The sequence below is a fragment of the Drosophila suzukii genome, chromosome 3 (genome assembly GCF_043229965.1).
Source record: "Drosophila suzukii chromosome 3, CBGP_Dsuzu_IsoJpt1.0, whole genome shotgun sequence".
NCBI classification, from domain to species: domain Eukaryota; kingdom Metazoa; phylum Arthropoda; class Insecta; order Diptera; family Drosophilidae; genus Drosophila; species Drosophila suzukii.
This window is the reverse complement of record NC_092082.1, coordinates 92516877-92535492: the sequence shown is the minus strand read 5'-3', so window position 1 is coordinate 92535492 and position 18616 is coordinate 92516877. Positions and strand designations below refer to the sequence as shown.

At 47.4% G+C, this 18616-nt stretch overlaps 3 protein-coding genes across 7 annotated transcripts in view; 2 read left to right on the top strand and 1 right to left on the bottom strand.

Moving 5' to 3' along the window:
- Positions 1-16988, top strand: part of LOC108010837 (methylthioribose-1-phosphate isomerase) — a 94787-nt gene extending 77799 nt beyond the window's left edge. The window contains exons 1-6 of one of the 5 annotated variants that reach the window (XM_017075805.4): positions 12995-13152; positions 14357-14510; positions 15307-15542; positions 15599-15831; positions 15895-16058; positions 16410-16988. In XM_017075805.4, the coding sequence (XP_016931294.3) occupies positions 14379-14510; positions 15307-15542; positions 15599-15831; positions 15895-16058; positions 16410-16739 (1095 nt within the window). In that variant the 5' untranslated portion in view covers positions 12995-13152; positions 14357-14378 and the 3' untranslated portion in view covers positions 16740-16988. Of the gene's footprint in view, positions 1-12994; positions 13153-14136; positions 14296-14356; positions 14511-15306; positions 15543-15598; positions 15832-15894; positions 16059-16409 lie in introns of those variants that run through there. The other 4 variants (XM_017075807.4, XM_017075806.4, XM_065866452.2 and 1 more) reach the window with 4 other exon arrangements.
- LOC108010839 (isochorismatase domain-containing protein 1) lies at positions 11982-12828 on the bottom strand. The gene is made up of 3 exons (XM_017075809.4): positions 12639-12828; positions 12372-12581; positions 11982-12311 (listed from the first exon to the last, which is right to left on the bottom strand). Exons 1-3 carry the CDS (start codon positions 12771-12773, stop codon positions 12042-12044), a joined length of 615 nt encoding a protein of 204 aa, XP_016931298.4. The 5' UTR covers positions 12774-12828; the 3' UTR covers positions 11982-12041.
- Positions 16989-17082: 94 nt separating the features above from the next.
- On the top strand, positions 17083-18309 carry Loxl1 (Lysyl oxidase-like 1). The gene is made up of 2 exons (XM_017075808.4): positions 17083-17932; positions 17992-18309. The coding sequence occupies exons 1-2, from the start codon at positions 17083-17085 to the stop codon at positions 18228-18230; spliced, it is 1089 nt and encodes a 362-aa protein (XP_016931297.4). The 3' UTR covers positions 18231-18309.
- Positions 18310-18616: the final 307 nt, after the last annotated feature.

The window sequence follows — 18616 nt, the reverse complement described above, 5'->3', positions numbered from 1 at the left end:
ACCCACACGTCTTGCATTATGTTGCTTTAATTTACGTAAATTGCAATTGCAGTACAGTCCGGTCCACTCAGTCCAGTAAGTCCAGCATCCGCTCATCCATGCTCGACTTAAATAATTTGAAAACAAATTTCAGTTCTGTTGCCTAACTGGGCATTACAAAATTGTTTGTAATGTGCATTTAACCCCGAAAAGGTTGCTTACATAAGCCAATGTTCCAATCTACCAGCCGGCTTCCTGGCGATGTGAAAGGTCCAAACCGGGGGGTCAAAGGTCGGGCAAATATGAGCGGGCACGAGCATGTTATTCCTATTACATACCGCGAAATTAGTGCAGTTTATCCAGTGCCCGCTTTGCAGTACTACTCCCCCATCACGGCCACTCATAAACTTGATTCCCATCCCAAATCGAGTCGTGTGTTACGTCCAAGTTATGTCATTAATTTATTTTTTGCCCCTTGTCGTGCTCATGCGGTTGCAGTGCGACATATCCAGAGGTCCCTGGAGCATTCTGTATGGTGTATGGTATAGTCCAGTGCATATGGCTGAAATTAATGCCTAATGGCTTGTTTGCAGGGAGGATGGAAGGTGGAGAAGGCGAACAACGATGATTGCCGCATGTTCTGCGAGGCAAGTTATTTAGCTCACTGTAAGCAAGGCTCATAATAAGCCGCCTGGTACTTATTGATTTTTACTGTTAGCAGAACGACTTGCTAACATGAAAGTCGTGTGAACAAACAGGCCAGCAAAAAAGGCCCACACGACGACAGTCGACAGAAGATCAGAGTGGTAAAAGGCCTTAACTTTTAGCTTTAACATAACTTATGGCCAGAGAACAAGTGCGCCCTGAATTCCCCGCCTTCAGTGGCGGTGATCTACAAAACTGAAGAGTAACTAATTTGCGTGGACGGCCATTCCTGGGCCCATTGAAATATTGCCGAAGATTGGCTCCCAGTTGTCTTCATTACCAGCCTGTTCCTTTTTTCCTTTTGTGGTGCCCGCGACCAAAAGCAAACTGGATGCCAAATCGCTGGCCCAGCCGGAGGTGAATCCCCTGCTGGGATGGCCAGCCACCTCCTGCAAGGAGCCATTAAATTGACGGAAGCTGTCGCCGGGAAAACAAACGCTCCTTGGCAACCCTCTGGGCCTCCCCAGCCCATTTCAATCCGCTTTTATGCGATGGGCAATAAAATTCTACTCTAATGGACGTTCGCCAATCGCAATTACCGCAGAAAAAGAATTGGCTATGAAAATGAGTGCAATTGCCGGTGCCGTAAATTAATATGCTAATTCCACCTGCCAATGGTTCGGGGTTCTGAGTGTTGAGTTCTACGCTCTGGGTTCTGGGTTTTGCCAATTGTGGCCAATGCCCCTGCTCCCAACGAACATTCCATCAGGCAAGTAGATGCCAAATAGGCATTCACATTCTCAAACTTCAATCTTCAAATGCAACTGCAACTGCAACTTCAAGAAGCGATCCAATTAATCGGCTTCAAAATCAAGCTTTCCACGAACTGCCAATTATTACACAATGCCGGGCGTCAAGGCTGGTGGCGAAAGCTAGATCTCCTGATCTCCAAGCCCCCGATCTTCCGAACCCCACACGGTCTGAGCACACTCAAAAAATAAAATAAATTTATATTGTATTTTAATAATCGCAGGTCTCGGAAAAGAGATATCTGAAATTGGTCGTTAAAAATATTGTACATCTTATAAATATATAAAGCTCTTTCTAACATTTTAAGGATCAATGCAGAGTCAAAACTCGTAAATCTACAGTGTCCCTATTTCTTCCAAACTTTTCCTTCTTGTAACATATTATTTTGATCTTCATATCATATTCATTTTCTCCACGTGCAGTCATCATCAGCATCATCTTAGTCGCTGGCCATGTGGCCATGCAAATTGGCGCGGCTGTCAAGTTGATTTGTCATCTTTCAACTTTGACAGGACGTGAGCTGCATGTAATTGCCAATGGCCGACAAGGACCAGGAGCCAAGGAGCCAAGAAGCCATGAAACCGAGAAACTGAGAGGCTGCTAGCCAATCTTGGCCAAGAAGGGCCCTCTAGACGTTGACAGACGTTGGCAGGCCAAGCAAATTGGCGCAACACGCTCAACGCTCCTCGGCAATTTGCATTTGCATCTGCTGATCTGGCTGCTCTGGCTGCCTATTCCGCATCCACATCCACATCCAATCCGGTGTCGGTGTCGCATATCCAATATCCATATCGATGTCCACGGCCATGGCCATCACATCACATTGTCCTGTAGTCGCAATTAACGTTTATTGGCAGCCCGCATTCCGATTGTTTTATAATTTTGTGTTGATTTATGAATCCTCAGCTGGTTTCTATTGCTTTCTTCGCTCCGCTCTCGATCTCATTCTGCGCCAATCGGCTAATTGGTTGTACATGCGAGTGGACCCACTGCATCCTACACACGCTCGTATAACGCAGCACTGAAATGATATATCTCGCTGGCCAAATGAATAGAATGGTGGATGGTACAGTCGGGGAAGTGGACTGAGAGATACCCTTCTAGAAACCCCATCTATAAAAGGATCTTCTGGTTTTTTTGTGAAGACATCTACAGACTAATTTAGTTTGAGTATTTTTTAGAGATTATTATATTTCTTGCAAAGTTCTTATCCTAATTTTTAACGCAGAAAACTATGTACTCTGAGAGATATTACATTGCTTTGTACTTCTGAAACTTCCAATATAAAAGTTCTTTATAATACAATGGTGTTGGCAAACCAAGCCTTGTTCCATCATACCCAGTTTTCAGTGGGTATTATCGTTTGAAACGTGATTAAAGCTGTGTACAGATGCTCGACACTCTGTTTCGTTTACCTTTTCGGCGTGTGTTTTCCCCCACTTAATTGGTACGATATTCGTAACAAAGCAGAGCAAAACAGAAGAGTCGCAAAACTGCCAGCAGAACGTGGTGGGCATTTAAAAGTCTAACGATTGCGCACTAATGACCAGCCGATATAGGGCCAGGGATTGGAATAGGGATAGGAATAGGACCAGCAGAATAGGGATTGCGATCCCCAGCGCTGTCTGTCTGTCCACACCCACGCCCAAGTTCTAGTTTCTCTCTCAGAAGGAACAGTCCCGAACAGTCCAAGCCAAGCCTATCGATTCCCGACTCCCGATTCCCAACCGAACCGAATCCTACGACTTTTGGACCGCAACTGAAGCATCTAACGAATGTCGCAGACAACAACAACTGGCAAACATCATCTTGATAATTGCCGAAAACGAAACCCCTGTGTTCAGCGAGCTAAAGTGCGGTTCTGTCCCGGTCTGTGGCTTTTGGTGGTCTGCTTAACAGGCTGCCGGGCCTGCCACGCCCACTGCTTTCAGTGCAGCCCAACCCGGCGAGGAGTACATGCATTTTAAGGGCCTTACATGTCGATTTCGGACGATTGTCGAGATTAGTGGATGTTTGTGGACGCTGTGGATGGGCTGGCAGGGCGAATGGAAAATGGAAAATAGAAAATGGGCAACGGCAGCTGGAAAATCAGCGACGCGACTGACTCGCCCAAAAGGACAGAGTGTCAGCCAAGCTCCGGCAGCAAATCTCTATTCCATTCTCTTCAGCAATCCAGAATGCAAAAGCCAAGTTCCCATAATCAGCATTCAGGTTTTCTTTTAATTCACGGTCCGTTTTCTAGCATTTGCATAATCAAGGTGGCTCCTAAGAGATTACAAGATGATTTAATGTTTAAATTAGTTTGTGATTATGCTTAAAGCATTTAAATATAGACATTCTGTGATTACCTTATGAGTGCTTATATAAATTTAATTAGGAGGAGGCACTAATTTGTATGTTAATCAACCAGAGAACTTTTCAAGCAATACTTAGGAGGAATTTCAATGGCTTCTTGTGCATCTACCCGTTGGAAAATGAATTCTTTATGGCAATATTTCAAAATCTGCAGTTACAAATCGATCTGGAGAATTTCCCCTTACTCGCTGCCCCCGAGATCACCTGACCGTACTCAATTTGCCAGCAACCGAATGATGAGTTCCGTCCAATCCGGCCCAACCCGTTGCCAAATGTGTCAAAGGTGACAGAAGAAGCAGCGGCGGCAGCAGAAATCAATCAGAGATGAGCTAACAGTAAATGGAAATGGCAATGGTAAATGGAAAATGCAGTATTCCCTCCGCTTTCATTCAAATCAATTTGTGCAGCGAGCAGCGAACTGCCAGAGTGCAATTTGCAGGCAGTCAATGCACTTGGCCAAACAGCTGGCCAATAGCTAGAATCCAGAGTCCAGAAGGCTGGTTCCCGTAAATTGTTTTCAGCTCTCTCAATCCAGTCCCAGTCCGCGGAGAACAGAAACGGAGAACAATCAGCCTTGTGGTCAATGCCGTTCCCGCGTGGTGTTAATTTTTCCACAACTAATTCTTGGCATTAGCCGCAGAAGTCATAACCCAGGAAGCAATCGGCAATCGAATGGACGTAATGCCTATATGCATATGGCTATATTTGCTTGGCATCTGGAGGCAATCAGCTTGATTAGACGGAAGAGGCGGTTACAATCTGCCCCTTAACAGTACTCCTGGGAAAACGAACTCTCGCCGGCAACTTGTCATCTACGAATCACGGATCGCTTGAATTGAATAGAGATCTTGGATGGGAGAATCTCTTAGCAATCTCCCCAAGAGTTGACACAAATTGTGGCCATAATCGCTGGACTGCCAGAAGATCACTCACTCGTTTACGGCGAGGAAGCATTTTGCTGTTTTCAATTTGACAGATTAATGATCAGCGCATTTTCCGCACATCAGCCATCGATCGATTTCACATTATTTCACATCTTTCCATCTGGAAGAATTATAAAAACAACCAAACTGAAAATACAGCTGCATAATAGCCGAAGAGATCGACTGCTGCTGGATCGCCAGATGAAATATGAAATTTAAAACAGAGCAATTAAAAATCCAATTTGCCACAAGTGCATGAATCTCTTCGCATGACTCTAATAAATGGTGCACATGCCAAATTGTAGTTAGCTGTAGACGGGGTTCAGCTCAGCTGCCACCATAAAAACATTTATAAGCCTCATTATGAAGACCAGAATTTCTTGTCATTGAGCCCCGGCGTTTCGAGCGTTTCTAGACTTTCACCGCGTGCGCTTAGAATGTTCGACAGCCCAGAATTCTCCATTGGAGAAGTGGAAATATAAGTAGAAGTCAGGGGGCAGGTGCGATGGATCGTTCGCTGTACTTGTACCACTTGTCAGCCTGTACAGGCCAACTGCGATTTTGTTGTTGCCATAATTCGATGTTGATTTTTCGCTGCTCAAAGTGGGCTAAGACGCATTGTGCCAACCTGCTCAGCGGCGGCTTTGAAGTGGCCAAAAGAAATGGGCGAAAAGCGAGAACCAACAATAAAGTAACAATAACTCGCAAAACGCATCAAGTGCGTTCCGGCCAAGTTTGTGCCCTAAGTCTTTTGTTTCGGCTGCGCGCTTTAGTCAAGGCATGTCTTAATGTTTGCTCGCAGAACACAAAGCAAATTATGGCCAGACCAAGAAATCTAGAAATGGTTTGAGTGTAGGTTTACATAAGCATTAAAATGTGTTAGAATCGAAGTATATAAAGGAGTCTCTGTTTTTATGTAGAGGATTAGGACTCAGCGAATACTGTTACTGAAACCGAAATTGTAATAAAATGTGTATGTGTGTACTAGGAACGGATTTTATAATATTTCTTCTTAGAGACCACCCAAAACAAAGCGTTTTCATTTTGCTATGTTTTTTGAACTAGGTTATGTCTGCGTTTTCTAGATAAAATTTGGTTGTCTTTCTTTGCATTACCTTCACCCAGTTGACCCAGTGACTCGGGCAGCCCTGAGCGCCAACCGTTGTGGTGCCCTTGCTCCGCCAGTGGTTGTCCGCTGGCCAAGTGAGTGACAGCCATCACACTCGGATACTCGAATACTTAGATACTTGGATACCGAGTGGCCCACACACTTGCCGCATTTTCTCTTTTGCTGGAATCGTTTTCATTTTCACGGGGCCAACTCGTTGGTTTCGTTTTCGTTTCGCTTTTGGGTTGAAAAGTCAACACAAGTGGCATTGAAAAGTGTCTGGGCCGGCACACTTAATGATGCCTCTTCGCCTGGAGTTCTCACAGTCTCCGGAGAATCTAGCCAGGAATGGGAATGGGGAATTGGGTATGGGGCATGGGGCATGGGGAATGCTTTATTTGTGAGTGACAAATTGCTACCGCAGAGTGAAACTTAATACGGCAGATCGGGCATGGGCTTCAAGTCCCGAGTGTCCAAGTCCAAAATGGCACTAGATGGCACACCCACTCCCGCTCTGCATCCGAATCCCAGTCCCAGTCCCACTGGCAGCTCCTCTTCTCTATTGAGCTTCCAATCTGGCGGTGCAATCTGACGCACGTTGCATGCATTAAGCTATAAATTGCAAATGTTTAATTCCACCGCCTCGGCCCTCCTCAGCATTTAATGTTTTGTTTTTGGGCGGCCGCGGGCATTGAAAATTGAATTGTTTGTTGTTTGTTGTGGCTGGCTCACGAAGGCCGGCGGCGACACGCCCACATTGCGTTACCCAGTCTCATTAGTGAATATCGTGTTCGGTTATTTGCCCAGCGATGGATGCGGTAAGATCCAGGCGGAGATTGCAGATTGCCCTGGCCAGCAGCGGCGGCAGCAGCAGGATCGCCTTCCATTCGCAGCCGCATTCGCATCCTCATCCTCGACTAGGAAAATTAATGTTCGCACATTAAGTTAAATGATTGCGAATATTAGGAAATATTGCCCCAGCCAACTGCAGTGGCATCATCGGATGGGTGTGGAGATGGGCCCAAAGGGATCTCTCGGGTGTCGGGGAGAAATAATAAATTAGTCCTGGCCTTGGCGGCTGTTACGTCATTATGTCTCATTAGCACTTTGCCCGGATATTTTTGCCCAGGCAAATTAAAATAAAGAGCAACACCCCGGCAGCAGCCAAAGTGCGAGCCAAAAAGTCGAGTTTGAGCCGATGGAGGGAAACCCGTTTGCCCGATCGCAAAGACAAAAGGAAATGCTCTGTGCTGTTCGAGTGAAAAGCGTTCGAGTGCGACTTTTCGAGTGCTTTGTGTTTGCTCCATAAGCTAAATCGGTTTTCGTTTTTCCGTTCGGGTTCTTCGGCTGATCGCTGGAATCGCAATTCGCTTGGAAATTTAATGAAAGCCTTGGCCGCAGAAGAAGATCTCCCGCAACGCCTTCACTTTTGATTTTTCCTAGCAAATTGCGGCCTGCAAGCAGCTGTTGCAGTTTGTGGAAATCAGCATAAAACCTCCTACATTTCACTTCACTGTCAACACGATTCATTTGCCGTTTGGTTTGGTTCGCCGAGAGGCAGGCCGTTCATTTGATCAATCGTTCAGTTGCTCAAGTGTTCAGTTGCCCAGTTCCCATTCAAATGGGATTTTCACTTTTCATACGCCAAAAATCTCTGTCCGCGACCTGCTGAACTTTTACCGGGCTGCGGGAAAAAGAAAAACCCCCTCAGGCTCAGGCACTAGGAAAACTGATATGGGTCAGGTACAGGTACAACATCATTCCATTATTTGAATGTCCGACATGGGCTACCGTTGCCTTGGACCCAGTCCAAGGCTTGCAGGCCCGTAAGACCAGGAATCCTGGCCTGTAGCCCCTTGTTATTTAGTATTTACCCATTCCGTTGTCGTCGTCGGATGTCAATGTTGGCTGTCAGTTTTGCGCTGCCGCCTGACAGGCCAACAAGCCAACGCTGGAGCCATAGGAAACCGGCTAACTGGACATCTGAGATGATCTCGGGAACATCACCTACATCGCTCACTGACCACCAGTCCGCAATCCGCAGACTGTGCCAATTTCCAGCGGCCGGCCGGCCACACACTCCATTAATCACGGCCAGCCGAATTGGACAATGGAGTGGAGTTGGGAACTCTGAGCTCCGAATGGAGATCTTCACAAATCATAACCGCAGAGTTTTGCCAACGTACTGACACATTTTCGTTTGGCGTTCGGTAATTACGGATGGGAAGTGGCTATAAATTAACCTTAATTGAATGCATTTGACAGAGTAGTTTGCTGGTGGGAGTCTCGGGCAATGAACTGGAGCATCACTAGCTCGGCAGCCTCTAATAAGCCCAATTAGAGCCAGAGAGCTCAGCCCTTTTTGGCTATCATCATTAGCCCATTTCTCTGGGTTCTGGGCCTTTGTTTTCCCGCCCAGAAAGTGAATCTGCCGGGCCAAAACTTCACTTTCCATGGCTGCCAATCCAAGAGTCTTCGGCGGCTTCTTTGTAGGCCCTGCACAAATTACTTCGATTTAATAACAACAGTCGTTGTCCGACCATTTTAATTTTTACTAGGTGTTTATGGGCAGTCGTGACACAATGGATTTGACCCCACTGGGAAATGAACCACGGGCGCAGCCTTTTGACATTTGAGTTTTGAGTCAAGTGGACTATTCGGAGGCTCTTTTTTCTGTTATGGGGCTGGGTCAGGGAAAGCCAGTCGATTTGGGCAATCAATCGATTGCTTTCCTTGGCTAATGAAAACCGCAGCTCCTTATGAGTTTTCGGGTGTCCTAGTCTATCCCCTTGTCACTTTCTTTTGCAATCACAGGATGGAATTCCGCAGCCCGCGAACGCCGTATGCTAATTTGGTTAGAAAGTAAGTGCACATGGCGCATATCTAATTGTCCCCCACCTTCGGCCGAAGAAGAAGATCCCGAACAAGTGAAACTGCCCAAATATGGCAACTGCAACTGCATAAACTGCAAGTCAAATGCGAGTGAAGTCACTTTGACGGGGGATTGAGAGATGGAGAAGGGGCTTATGGTTTCCCGACCATAAAGCACGCAAATGTGTTGGACTCGGCCGCCTTTGTTGGCCAATTGCCCATATATAAATAAAATACCGCAGTGAGTCTGCCGTCCGAGTGTCCAGCATAAATTTGTGTAAATCTTTTTCGGCGACTTTTGTGGGCCAACCAACTGCCCCTGCGAAGTGGCCTCCAATTGTGCATGCTTTAAGCAAATTAGTTACATATATGACTGCCACTATGACTGTGTTCTTCTTCCAGGCCGACCCGATGGCCAAGTAGAGCGGCCAGAAACCAAAAAACATTGGCCACCGGCCACCTTTCACTGCTTTTCAAATGTCGCGCCATTGTTGCCGCTGCGGCATTGTTTGATAAAAGTGAAGATAGCACTGGGATTGAGAGAAAACATTCGGAGACACGGTGTAAACAGCATTCATATCTCCGCCTGATCTAGTTTGAGCGATCGGACAAGCGGCAAATAAACAGCGGCGATCTTTATCGACGACAGGAGGCCGACCTGTACAGTGCACACCAGACTGGCCAACCATTGACCCATTGTCCCTGCCTTGCCTGACCAATTCAATTGAGCAGGTGGAACCACTGGGAGAAAGAAATGGGATGGAAATTTATAAAGATATTATCGAAAATACTCCACTCTTCAAACTTCACAGAAGTTAGGTAACTTTTACATAGAAGTACCCTCAAAAGACTAAAATTCAGTCTTTTAGTTGGGGTTGCAAAAACTTGTAAAACTATTATTAGTCCATTTTTGTTCTGATTGGTATTCAAAGCTTCATTTTTATTCCCCGTTATGGTACAGTACAATTACCATGTAATCCGAAAATTACTCATTGATAAAAAGATAATTTCATGTTTATGAAGTCGTCCGAGCAAAGACCGTAAGAATTCGTTAAAATAACCCTCGAACTACAATCAGACGAGATAAGTGAAATATCACGAATACCAGATTTACCTTAACCCATCCGCATCTTTGCTTTGATTGGGGCATCGAGTTCTTCCACACGCATTTCCCAATTCCGATTCCCAATTTCAGTTCCCAATTCCCGACTCCCAGCTTCTTGTTAGCGGACGATTATCGCCGCTGCTCCAAAACCTGCAATCATAACCGGGCCTAATTAATACGTGTGCCCTGGGCATCTCACACCCAGAGCCACACCCCCAAAACGGAATACTGAACTGAAACCGATGCAGATATACACATTGTGGGCCATATGCTAATTAGACGTACTCGCAGCCACTTAGCAACCGGAGATACATATCTCGTTCGGCTAATTGCTGGTCACTGGCCACATGCATTTGTGGGTTAACAGGTGACGTGGGGCCTCAAACCCGAACTGAAAACCCAAACGGGAAGGCGGAAACCGAAACAGAATTTTCCCTATGACCGCCGGGTGCCACGCCCCCTTCCGAAAGAGCGGTATTTTAAAGAACAAACGAATAATTAGCATAAAGACATGATTGCACTAATTGTTTGGCATGGGAAATGCGAGGCACAAAGTGTGGGAAATGCAAGCGATCCTTCATTAGATGTCTCATTACTGGGGAGCAGCAAGATTTTGGCTAATTTGGGCAGGCGGCTCCATAAATTATGCAATCTGAGTGAACAAACTGCACCGGGTACAGCGCTTTCGAGCGGCTCTTTGAAGGCGCCGCCTGGGATTCTCACATTTGTCAACGGATCTGCAGGAATTTCCAGGTTCCCGGCAGCGGACAACCGTGTTTCAGTGCTCCATTCAAATGGGGGATAAATGCCTCCTCGGGGATTAACTTGTGACGGAGGAGGCGGTGGACTGGCTCTTGGACTCTAGTTGCTGACCCGGCGTTTGCCTGATAAATTTCTTAATTTTAGGGATTGGGTTTTCTCCTAATTCCTGCTTGTTTATGGCCAGACCAACGAAACTTCCATTTAAGTCTCCTGGTCTCTTGGTTTCCTGATTTGATCTATGAGCGTGTCCGCAGTTGCCACTTGCCGGGCTGCCAGCACATAAATTCCCAATCTTTCATCGATTCTCCACGGCAGCAGAGAATCTACAGCTGCTGCCGAGGATCACAGATCACTGATCATTTCAGTTGGGAGATACAAGTGGAAGTGGAAATGGAGCCGTGTTCATTTGCACACTGGCATTTTCACAGATTTATCATCTTAGCCTATCCAACTGAAAAAGGAAAACTGAATTTATTAATATGCCAGCTTGGGAAGTGTGAGGTAGGCACTGAAAACATGAAAACCAGTCCCAAGGCCAGAAATTTATGGCTGCGCTGGGCGGGAAAAGGCTTACGCACATTGCCGTTAGCCCAATTCACTTTTCCCGCTTAGGAACAGCTGAGGGGCATGCCTAATTGGATGGATCTGGGATCTTTGGCCGGGGAGCACTCGGATTCAGATAAGTTGTTGACTTATCGCGTGCCAAGATGCCATCGCCATCAGTTGTGCTTAGGAGTGGTTTAGAGGCTTAGAGGTTTCGAGGTTTAGAGCGATGCAGATGGAGATGGAGATGGGGATGGGGATGGGGACACGGGCTGCCTGGGCAAATAAATTGCCAGCTGCCGGAGGCGGCGGAGATCCGATCCGAAGCGATCCTCTCCTTGGCATGCAAATGGCGATCAAGATCGCGATGTTTGCGTGGCCTGTTATGAGTCAATCAGACGCCTGCCTACATTGTCACCATCACTTGGTAAGGATAGGATCTCTGGCTAGATGGCTGGATGGCTGGATCTCTTCCTTGGCTGCCTGCAGCGCCGATGGAAGATGGCTAGATGGGCGCTGGAGATTGTCGCGATTGCATCATAAAATTTAACTGCCCCGCCAGCCAATTCCAGGTCCGAGAGGCTCCAAGTCAAAGTCATTGCATAAATTGGCAGCACTGCTGCGCTGCAGGAGCTGCTGCTGTTTCTATCGATGGGAGGTGGGAGATGGGAGATGGGCCATGGATGTGTGCCTCTTGATGGTGCTTATAAGGCGCCGCTTAGGCAAAAAGGGGCAGCACCAAATGCTGCTCCATTCAGCTGTCCACTTGGCCGAGATGTTTATGAGTTGACGAGGACAGGGACAGGGAGCCGGCCCTACCGGTGGGTCCTTCTCTCATAATTCCCATTCTCATAATTCCCCCCTGGACACACTCTGCATATGTGCTGCAAGGATAGTTTACTTTAGTGGTCGGAAAGACATGAAAGAAGGCCGCCTGGCTTTAGTTCTTTGAGGGGCGCCAAAGCTGCATATCCGCAGAGACCTTCTTCACCAGCGGAGCAATCTCCTTGAAGGATTTGTTATCCTTGTCCCCCAGTAGATTGAATATCACACTCTCGGAAGTCGAGATGGTGCAACCTATATGACGCAGGCGCTCTAAGGCCGAATCCCGATCCTGATTGAGGCGCGAGGCACAGCAGTCGGCCACCAACCAGACATCGATCTCTTCGTTTACCAGGTCAAATGCCGTCTGCTCTATGCACACGTGGGTCTAAGAAATGAGAATTAATACTTTTTACCAACTTAATGGATAACCCAACATAAGACCCACCTCAAGGCCAAAAAGCACCGCTGTCTTGGGCTTGCCCCCAAAGATATCAGTCATTTTCTTTCGCACAGGCTCCACCAGCATGGAAAACTTGGTCTTTGGAACATTCGCACAGGCATGTTTCACATCCAACTCGCACACGGTGTTGCCCAGCTTCTCGGGATACTGCTCGGTGACCACCAGAGGCACTTGGAAGACCTTGCCGGCTGCCAGCTGGAATGCGAATCCATTAGAAGTCGCCTATTATCCTGTCAATTTTAGCTGCCTCACCAGTTTTGCAGTGTTTTCGATGAGGGAACCCAGCAGCGGTATTGCCGGTTTGAACTTTTCCTGGACATCACACAGCATGAACAGGGTTTTCGAGGGCACCAGGCGGTAGAGCGCTGATCCACTTACTTTGCTCATGATTGATTCTAGGTGTCTATAACTATGGAACTGTTTTTAATATGAAAAACTGACTAAACGCCTGCTCAGTTTGAACTTGGCGCTCGGCTGGCGCCCTCTGGCTTCTGGTGGCGGAAGCTAAAGTTCACCACAGCTGTGAGTTACGATTTCAAAAAACAGCTACAAAATAGCTAAAAATCGCTAGATAAACAAGCCCCCTTTTGGTTTTGTTACCGAAAAAAGAGAATACCACACTTGCCGCATCTTACAAATCAAAAATTATAAATAAATCGAGTTGGAAAAACGTGCGCGTGGCCGATGCGATAACAGCGATCCCCGTTTCCCGAATTTCCGAGTCCCGGAACCTGAAAATCCCACCTGGATTTGGGTGTCACATAGGGTGGGTGAGGTTAACTTGCGGCAACCACCAGTTGCTACCCTTAGCAGCCTTATAAACGGCGATGGTGGAGCTGCCCCAGTCGATCCAATCCTCCCAGCGCATTCCATCGGCCGATCTGATTTATTGGCACAGGACCAGCGGAAAAGTCGCTGTCACGGTGCGGCCCAACTAATTGCAGTCGCATTAATTAGGCACCTCAAAATTGCCCAATAACCAACGACCGGCCGACAGATAAGCACACGATTAATTTCTAGCCGCGCAACACTTGTCAACAAGCGAATCAGGGAGACCTCATAAAGGCAAAAGTGTTTATCAGTTGGGGAAAAGGCGGCAGCAGAGGCAGCGGCAGCAGCAGAGGAAAAGCAGCGACAGCCGATCTTGTCAACTTGAATTAATCGTCGATGTAGCAGCCGATGCCTCCGCCCGCCACGCCCCCTCTGCCAAGTACACTGAAGAAAATAGTTGTTCCCAAAGAGAGCGATACATAAAATCGCTTGATCACAAAAAATCTATTTCAACTAATTCAACTTCATCTAACTCAATTAAAGAATAGAGTTAGCATAAAATTTAAGATCTCCATTTCAATTTCAACTTGAATTGGATAACTATTTTTGCAACTTATATATGAATTAGAGTTGCAATAAGTCAATTTATTTTTAGTAATTTGTATATCTTTTGTTAGAAGCAAACTTCAATTTTGTTAGGAGTTCAGAAATGTAGACTTTTAGTATAGATAATTATAAAATTAAAGACCATATTCAATTCAATTCAAAATTTTCCTGAAACTTTTTTTCCCATTTTGTTTAATGTTCTTTAACCCTGATATTTAACTAATATTAACGAACGTCTTAGATTGTTTATTACCACATTTTTCCGTGCACCGCCTGCTCTTCCGGCGTCGTTCTCGGCACCTTCGCTCGTGGCGCTCGGCTGCAAAAAACACTCTTCCGATGCCCCAAAACCGCGTTGCCTGTTCAGTTGCTCAGTGATCCATTCGCATTCGCCTCTCAGACGTCGCCAGAAAGCGTTGAAAGCTCCGAAACCCAAACTGAAAACGAGACCCCGGCGATCGCCTTTGATTAATAACTGATAAATTGTCAGCGATTCGCGGCTGTGCTCCATCGGCAGCCCAAAGTGTGGGTTGTCCGTGCCCTGCCTTTCCCCACAAATGTATCACCTATTAATTGAACATTTTTCCTTTCAGTTACAGTACAAACCCCGGAAAGATGAGCCTGCAGTCGATCAAATACTCGCGGGGCAGCCTGGAGATCCTTGACCAGCTGCTGCTGCCCGGTCAGTCCAAATACCTGGTGGTGAGGGGCGTGGAGGATGGCTGGAAGGTCATCAACAAGATGCAGGTGAGCATCCTTCCCACCTATGTAACCCTTAATAGCCCCCATCCACGTACCCCGGCAGAATGCCATTAAAATTCTTATTGGTACATTTCTTAATCTGCGCAATGATCGCTCGCTTGTCGGCTGTCGGTTGTCGCTTGTCGGCTTTCCCTTGCCCGACTATAAATAACATAATTGAAATTAAAAATTCTAAAACGCTTGCCAAAAATAAAACTACTCCTTGCGCGTCACTCGGCGATCGGCTCTTACTGGGCTAATGCCCCCAGAGGATGATGGTGATGATGGCCCATTGGTGGCAGATCGCTTGGTCTTTAGCCAAGGAGCACGCGCCTCATCACGTGGAGCCCCGGAATTATACCATGTAAACTGTTTACTCCGGCCTTTTGCATCGTCACCTGATAAGCCAAGATAGGCCAGCCAACCTAATCTCGGTGCTCTGTGCTCTTGATTCTAATAATGAGAATGTAGTCCCCAAATTATTCCCCCAGTGGCCCCGTTGCTGACATGACAACAACATGACAATCTGCATTTTCTAAATGTTTTCTGTTTACATCTTGATTGTGTGTTTAGAAAACATTTAAATGTCTAAATTGATCAAGATGATTTGATGAAGAAGTCTTAATTATATTAATGGGTCTTATAATTGTATTTCCCTGGTTTTAGCCAGTTATTAATATGTCTAATATTGAAAACCATTTATTTTCTTTTCATAAGACTAACATTTAATCAGGAAATTAACTTTAATTTCAACCAATTAAAATAACATTTTTAAACTGATTCTGAACTTTCCTTTATATAGGTCCGTGGTGCTCCCGCCATCGCTATCGTGGGCTGCCTCTCCCTGGCCGTGGAACTCAACCCGGAGGAGTTTGGCAGCAAGAAATCGCTGCGCCAGGAGATCGAGGGCAAGCTGAACTACCTCGTTTCCTCCCGGCCCACGGCAGTCAACATGAAAATCGCCGCCGACGAACTGATCAGCCTGGCCAACGATCTCTACAATGACGAGGCCATCGACGTGGCCGAAATGAAGCAAAGGTAATAATCCATATCCAAAGCCTTACCAAACCAAGCTAATCTCAGTTTTATTACAGATTCCTAAATGCCACCGAGGCGATGCTGAAGAAAGACATTGCCGATAACCGGGCCATTGGAGCACATGGCGCCAAGGCGATTCTGCAGGGCGTTGCAGAGGGAAGTGGAGCTCCGGCAGGATCCTCGGGTTCTGTGAGGGTGCTCACCCACTGCAACACGGGTTCCCTGGCCACCGCCGGATACGGAACGGCGCTGGGAGTGGTCCGGCAGCTGGCCGAGCTGGGAAAGCTGGGTGAGCACTAAATGGAGATTAGCTAAATAAATGATTTATATTAATGGCACTTCCCTATTCCAGAGCACGTATACTGCACAGAGACCCGTCCTTACAACCAGGGAGCACGCCTCACAGCCTACGAACTGGTCCACGAGAAATTCCCCGCCACCCTAGTTCTGGACAGCATGGTGGCTGCTCTGCTGCGGGCCAAGAATGTGGCTGCTGTGGTGGTGGGAGCAGATCGCGTGAGTAAACTGTAGGATCTGTAATTAAAATCTCACGGTTTTGTTGGTTTGGAAGTGATGGCAATGCATAGACATTTGGTGTCCCAGCCCCCAATGAATTTGTAATTTATTATATTCATCTTGAGTCAAAGGCTGCCACTTACCAGGTTTCACAATTGTCTAGAATCACTTAAAACAAAGTGTTTGTTAAATTTAGATTGCTAAATTTCTTATTGCTAATATATTTTTAAATACTTTTAGAACTGTTTAAAAAAAAAAACTTAAATCATATGTTGTGAAACTAGAGCATTTCAAACATTGCTTTTTAAAAATGCCAAGAAGCATTTATTATTTTTGTGTCTTTCCAACCAGGTGGCTTCCAACGGCGACACGGCGAACAAGATTGGCACCTACCAGATCGCCGTGGTGGCCAAGCACCATGGTGTGCCCTTCTACGTGGCCGCCCCACTGACCTCCATCGACCTGGCGATTCCCGGAGGCGACCACATCATCATTGAGGAGCGGCCAGACCGGGAAATGACACACGTGGGAGAGCACCGGATCGCTGCGCCGGGCATCAACTGCTGGAACCCCGCCTTCGATGTGACCCCCGCCACCCTGATCACCGGCATCATCACGGAACGCGGCGTCTTCAAGCCGACGGAACTGAAAGAGGCTATCTCCAAGCTGCTCCAGTCATAACAGGGGCGCAGGAATTGTTGTTTACGTATGCACTCCATACCCTTAGCCCCTAAAAACAGAATCAGATTCAGAACAGAAACAGAAACCGCAAAAAACAAGAGCACTCACGCGCGCTCGGAATAGGCATTTTGCCAGCTGAGCTTTGTATACAAACGTGTTCCCTTCCGCTCCCTCCCGCCTGCCAAGCAGATGTGGGTCGATCCGCTGGGGAGCACAACGCACAATATACCTCCTACATATGTAGCCCCATTCGCCAGTTGTTGCCCTATTGCGGCATTGTTTCCGCTGACTTTAAAACTGCTTGGGAGCCGGGTGTGCTCCACCAGAAGGTGCTGGATGAGCTATGGAACCGATGACATGGCTGGTGCTGCTCTTGGTGGGCCTGAGCCAGTGCTGGGCCAACAACAGTGGGCTGAACGTGCAAAACAACTACCGAAACATGATGGTACGACTGGCTACCAATAAGACCACCCTCGCCGGGATTCAAGTCCTCCGCGAGGGGCGCGTGGAGGTGAGCTTCGACTTTGGCGCCACGTGGGGCACCATCTGCAGCACAACTTGGAGCATGCGGGAGGCGAATGTGGTGTGCCGGCAGCTGGGACTGGGCTATTCCTCGAAGGCGGGCCAGGGCACGGAGCACGGGGACAGCCGCAGGTATCCGTGGGGCATGGTGGGCACCCTGTGTCGGGGAACCGAGCGCCGGCTGTCCGAGTGCATCCGCGAATCGCACTATCCCAACCTCTGCAATGCCAGGAATCAAAATGTCAGCACGGTGGCCTGTGTGAGCCACTCGGCTGATCTGGAGATCGGGCTGGCGGACATCGAGAGGACCGCCCGACTGGAGGCGGTGCCCATGTCGAGGCTTACCTGCGCCATGGAGGAGCACTGCGTGTCCGCCGACGCCTATGAGATACGGCGAACGAACCCGCACGCCGCCAGGATCCTGCTACGCTTCTCCGTGAAGGCTTCCAATGTGGGCACGGCCGATGTGAGTCCGTACGCCAACTACAAGGACTGGGTGTGGCACCAGTGCCACAGGCACTACCACAGCATGAACGTGTTTGCCACCTTCGATGTTTACGACCTGAAATACCGGAAGGTGGCCCAGGGACACAAGGCCTCCTTCTGCCTGATGGACACGGATTGCACGCCAGGAGTACGGGCCAAGTACACCTGCGGCAACACCACCCAGGGTAAGCTAAGATCTACTGGGAAGTCCAAATGGGAACCATTGTAACCAATATCCTTACAGGCATCTCCGTGGGCTGTGCAGACACCTACACGGATGTACTGGACTGCCAGTGGGTGGATGTGACCCGAGTGCCCGTCAACCGGCGCTACATCCTGCGGGTGGCCCTCAATCCCGAGTACAAGCTGGGCGAGATTTCCTTCGAGAACAATGGAGCCGAGTGTCTGCTTGATTACACGGGCGTGCACCAAACGACCAAGATTTTCAACTGTCGGCGCAAGCCACTGTGGTTTAAGATATGATTTTGTCTAGGTTTTAAGATAGCTTTAAAAGGGTGTGGTGTATAGGTCTTAAAATAAATAAGTAAAAGTATTTCTGTTATTCGGAAACGAAAAAACTCATTTTGAATGTTGGTCAGGGGCAGCCTAAAAGTAGGCCGTGAATTACATTTCTGTAGCATCTTTTCGCTCCAAAATATTGCATACTTTTGGGCTGCTGGCATTTATTCCAAGCTGATCCTCACACATACAAAGAAGAGAAAACATTGCCCACATTTCGGGGCTCCTGAGTTCCAAAATTTCAGCATCCGCCTTCTACAATTTCTGTTCGCCTGGTACTTGGACTGGGAAAATCTTGCGAATTGACGGACAAATTGACCACAACTTGTATCAATATGGGATCAGAAAAC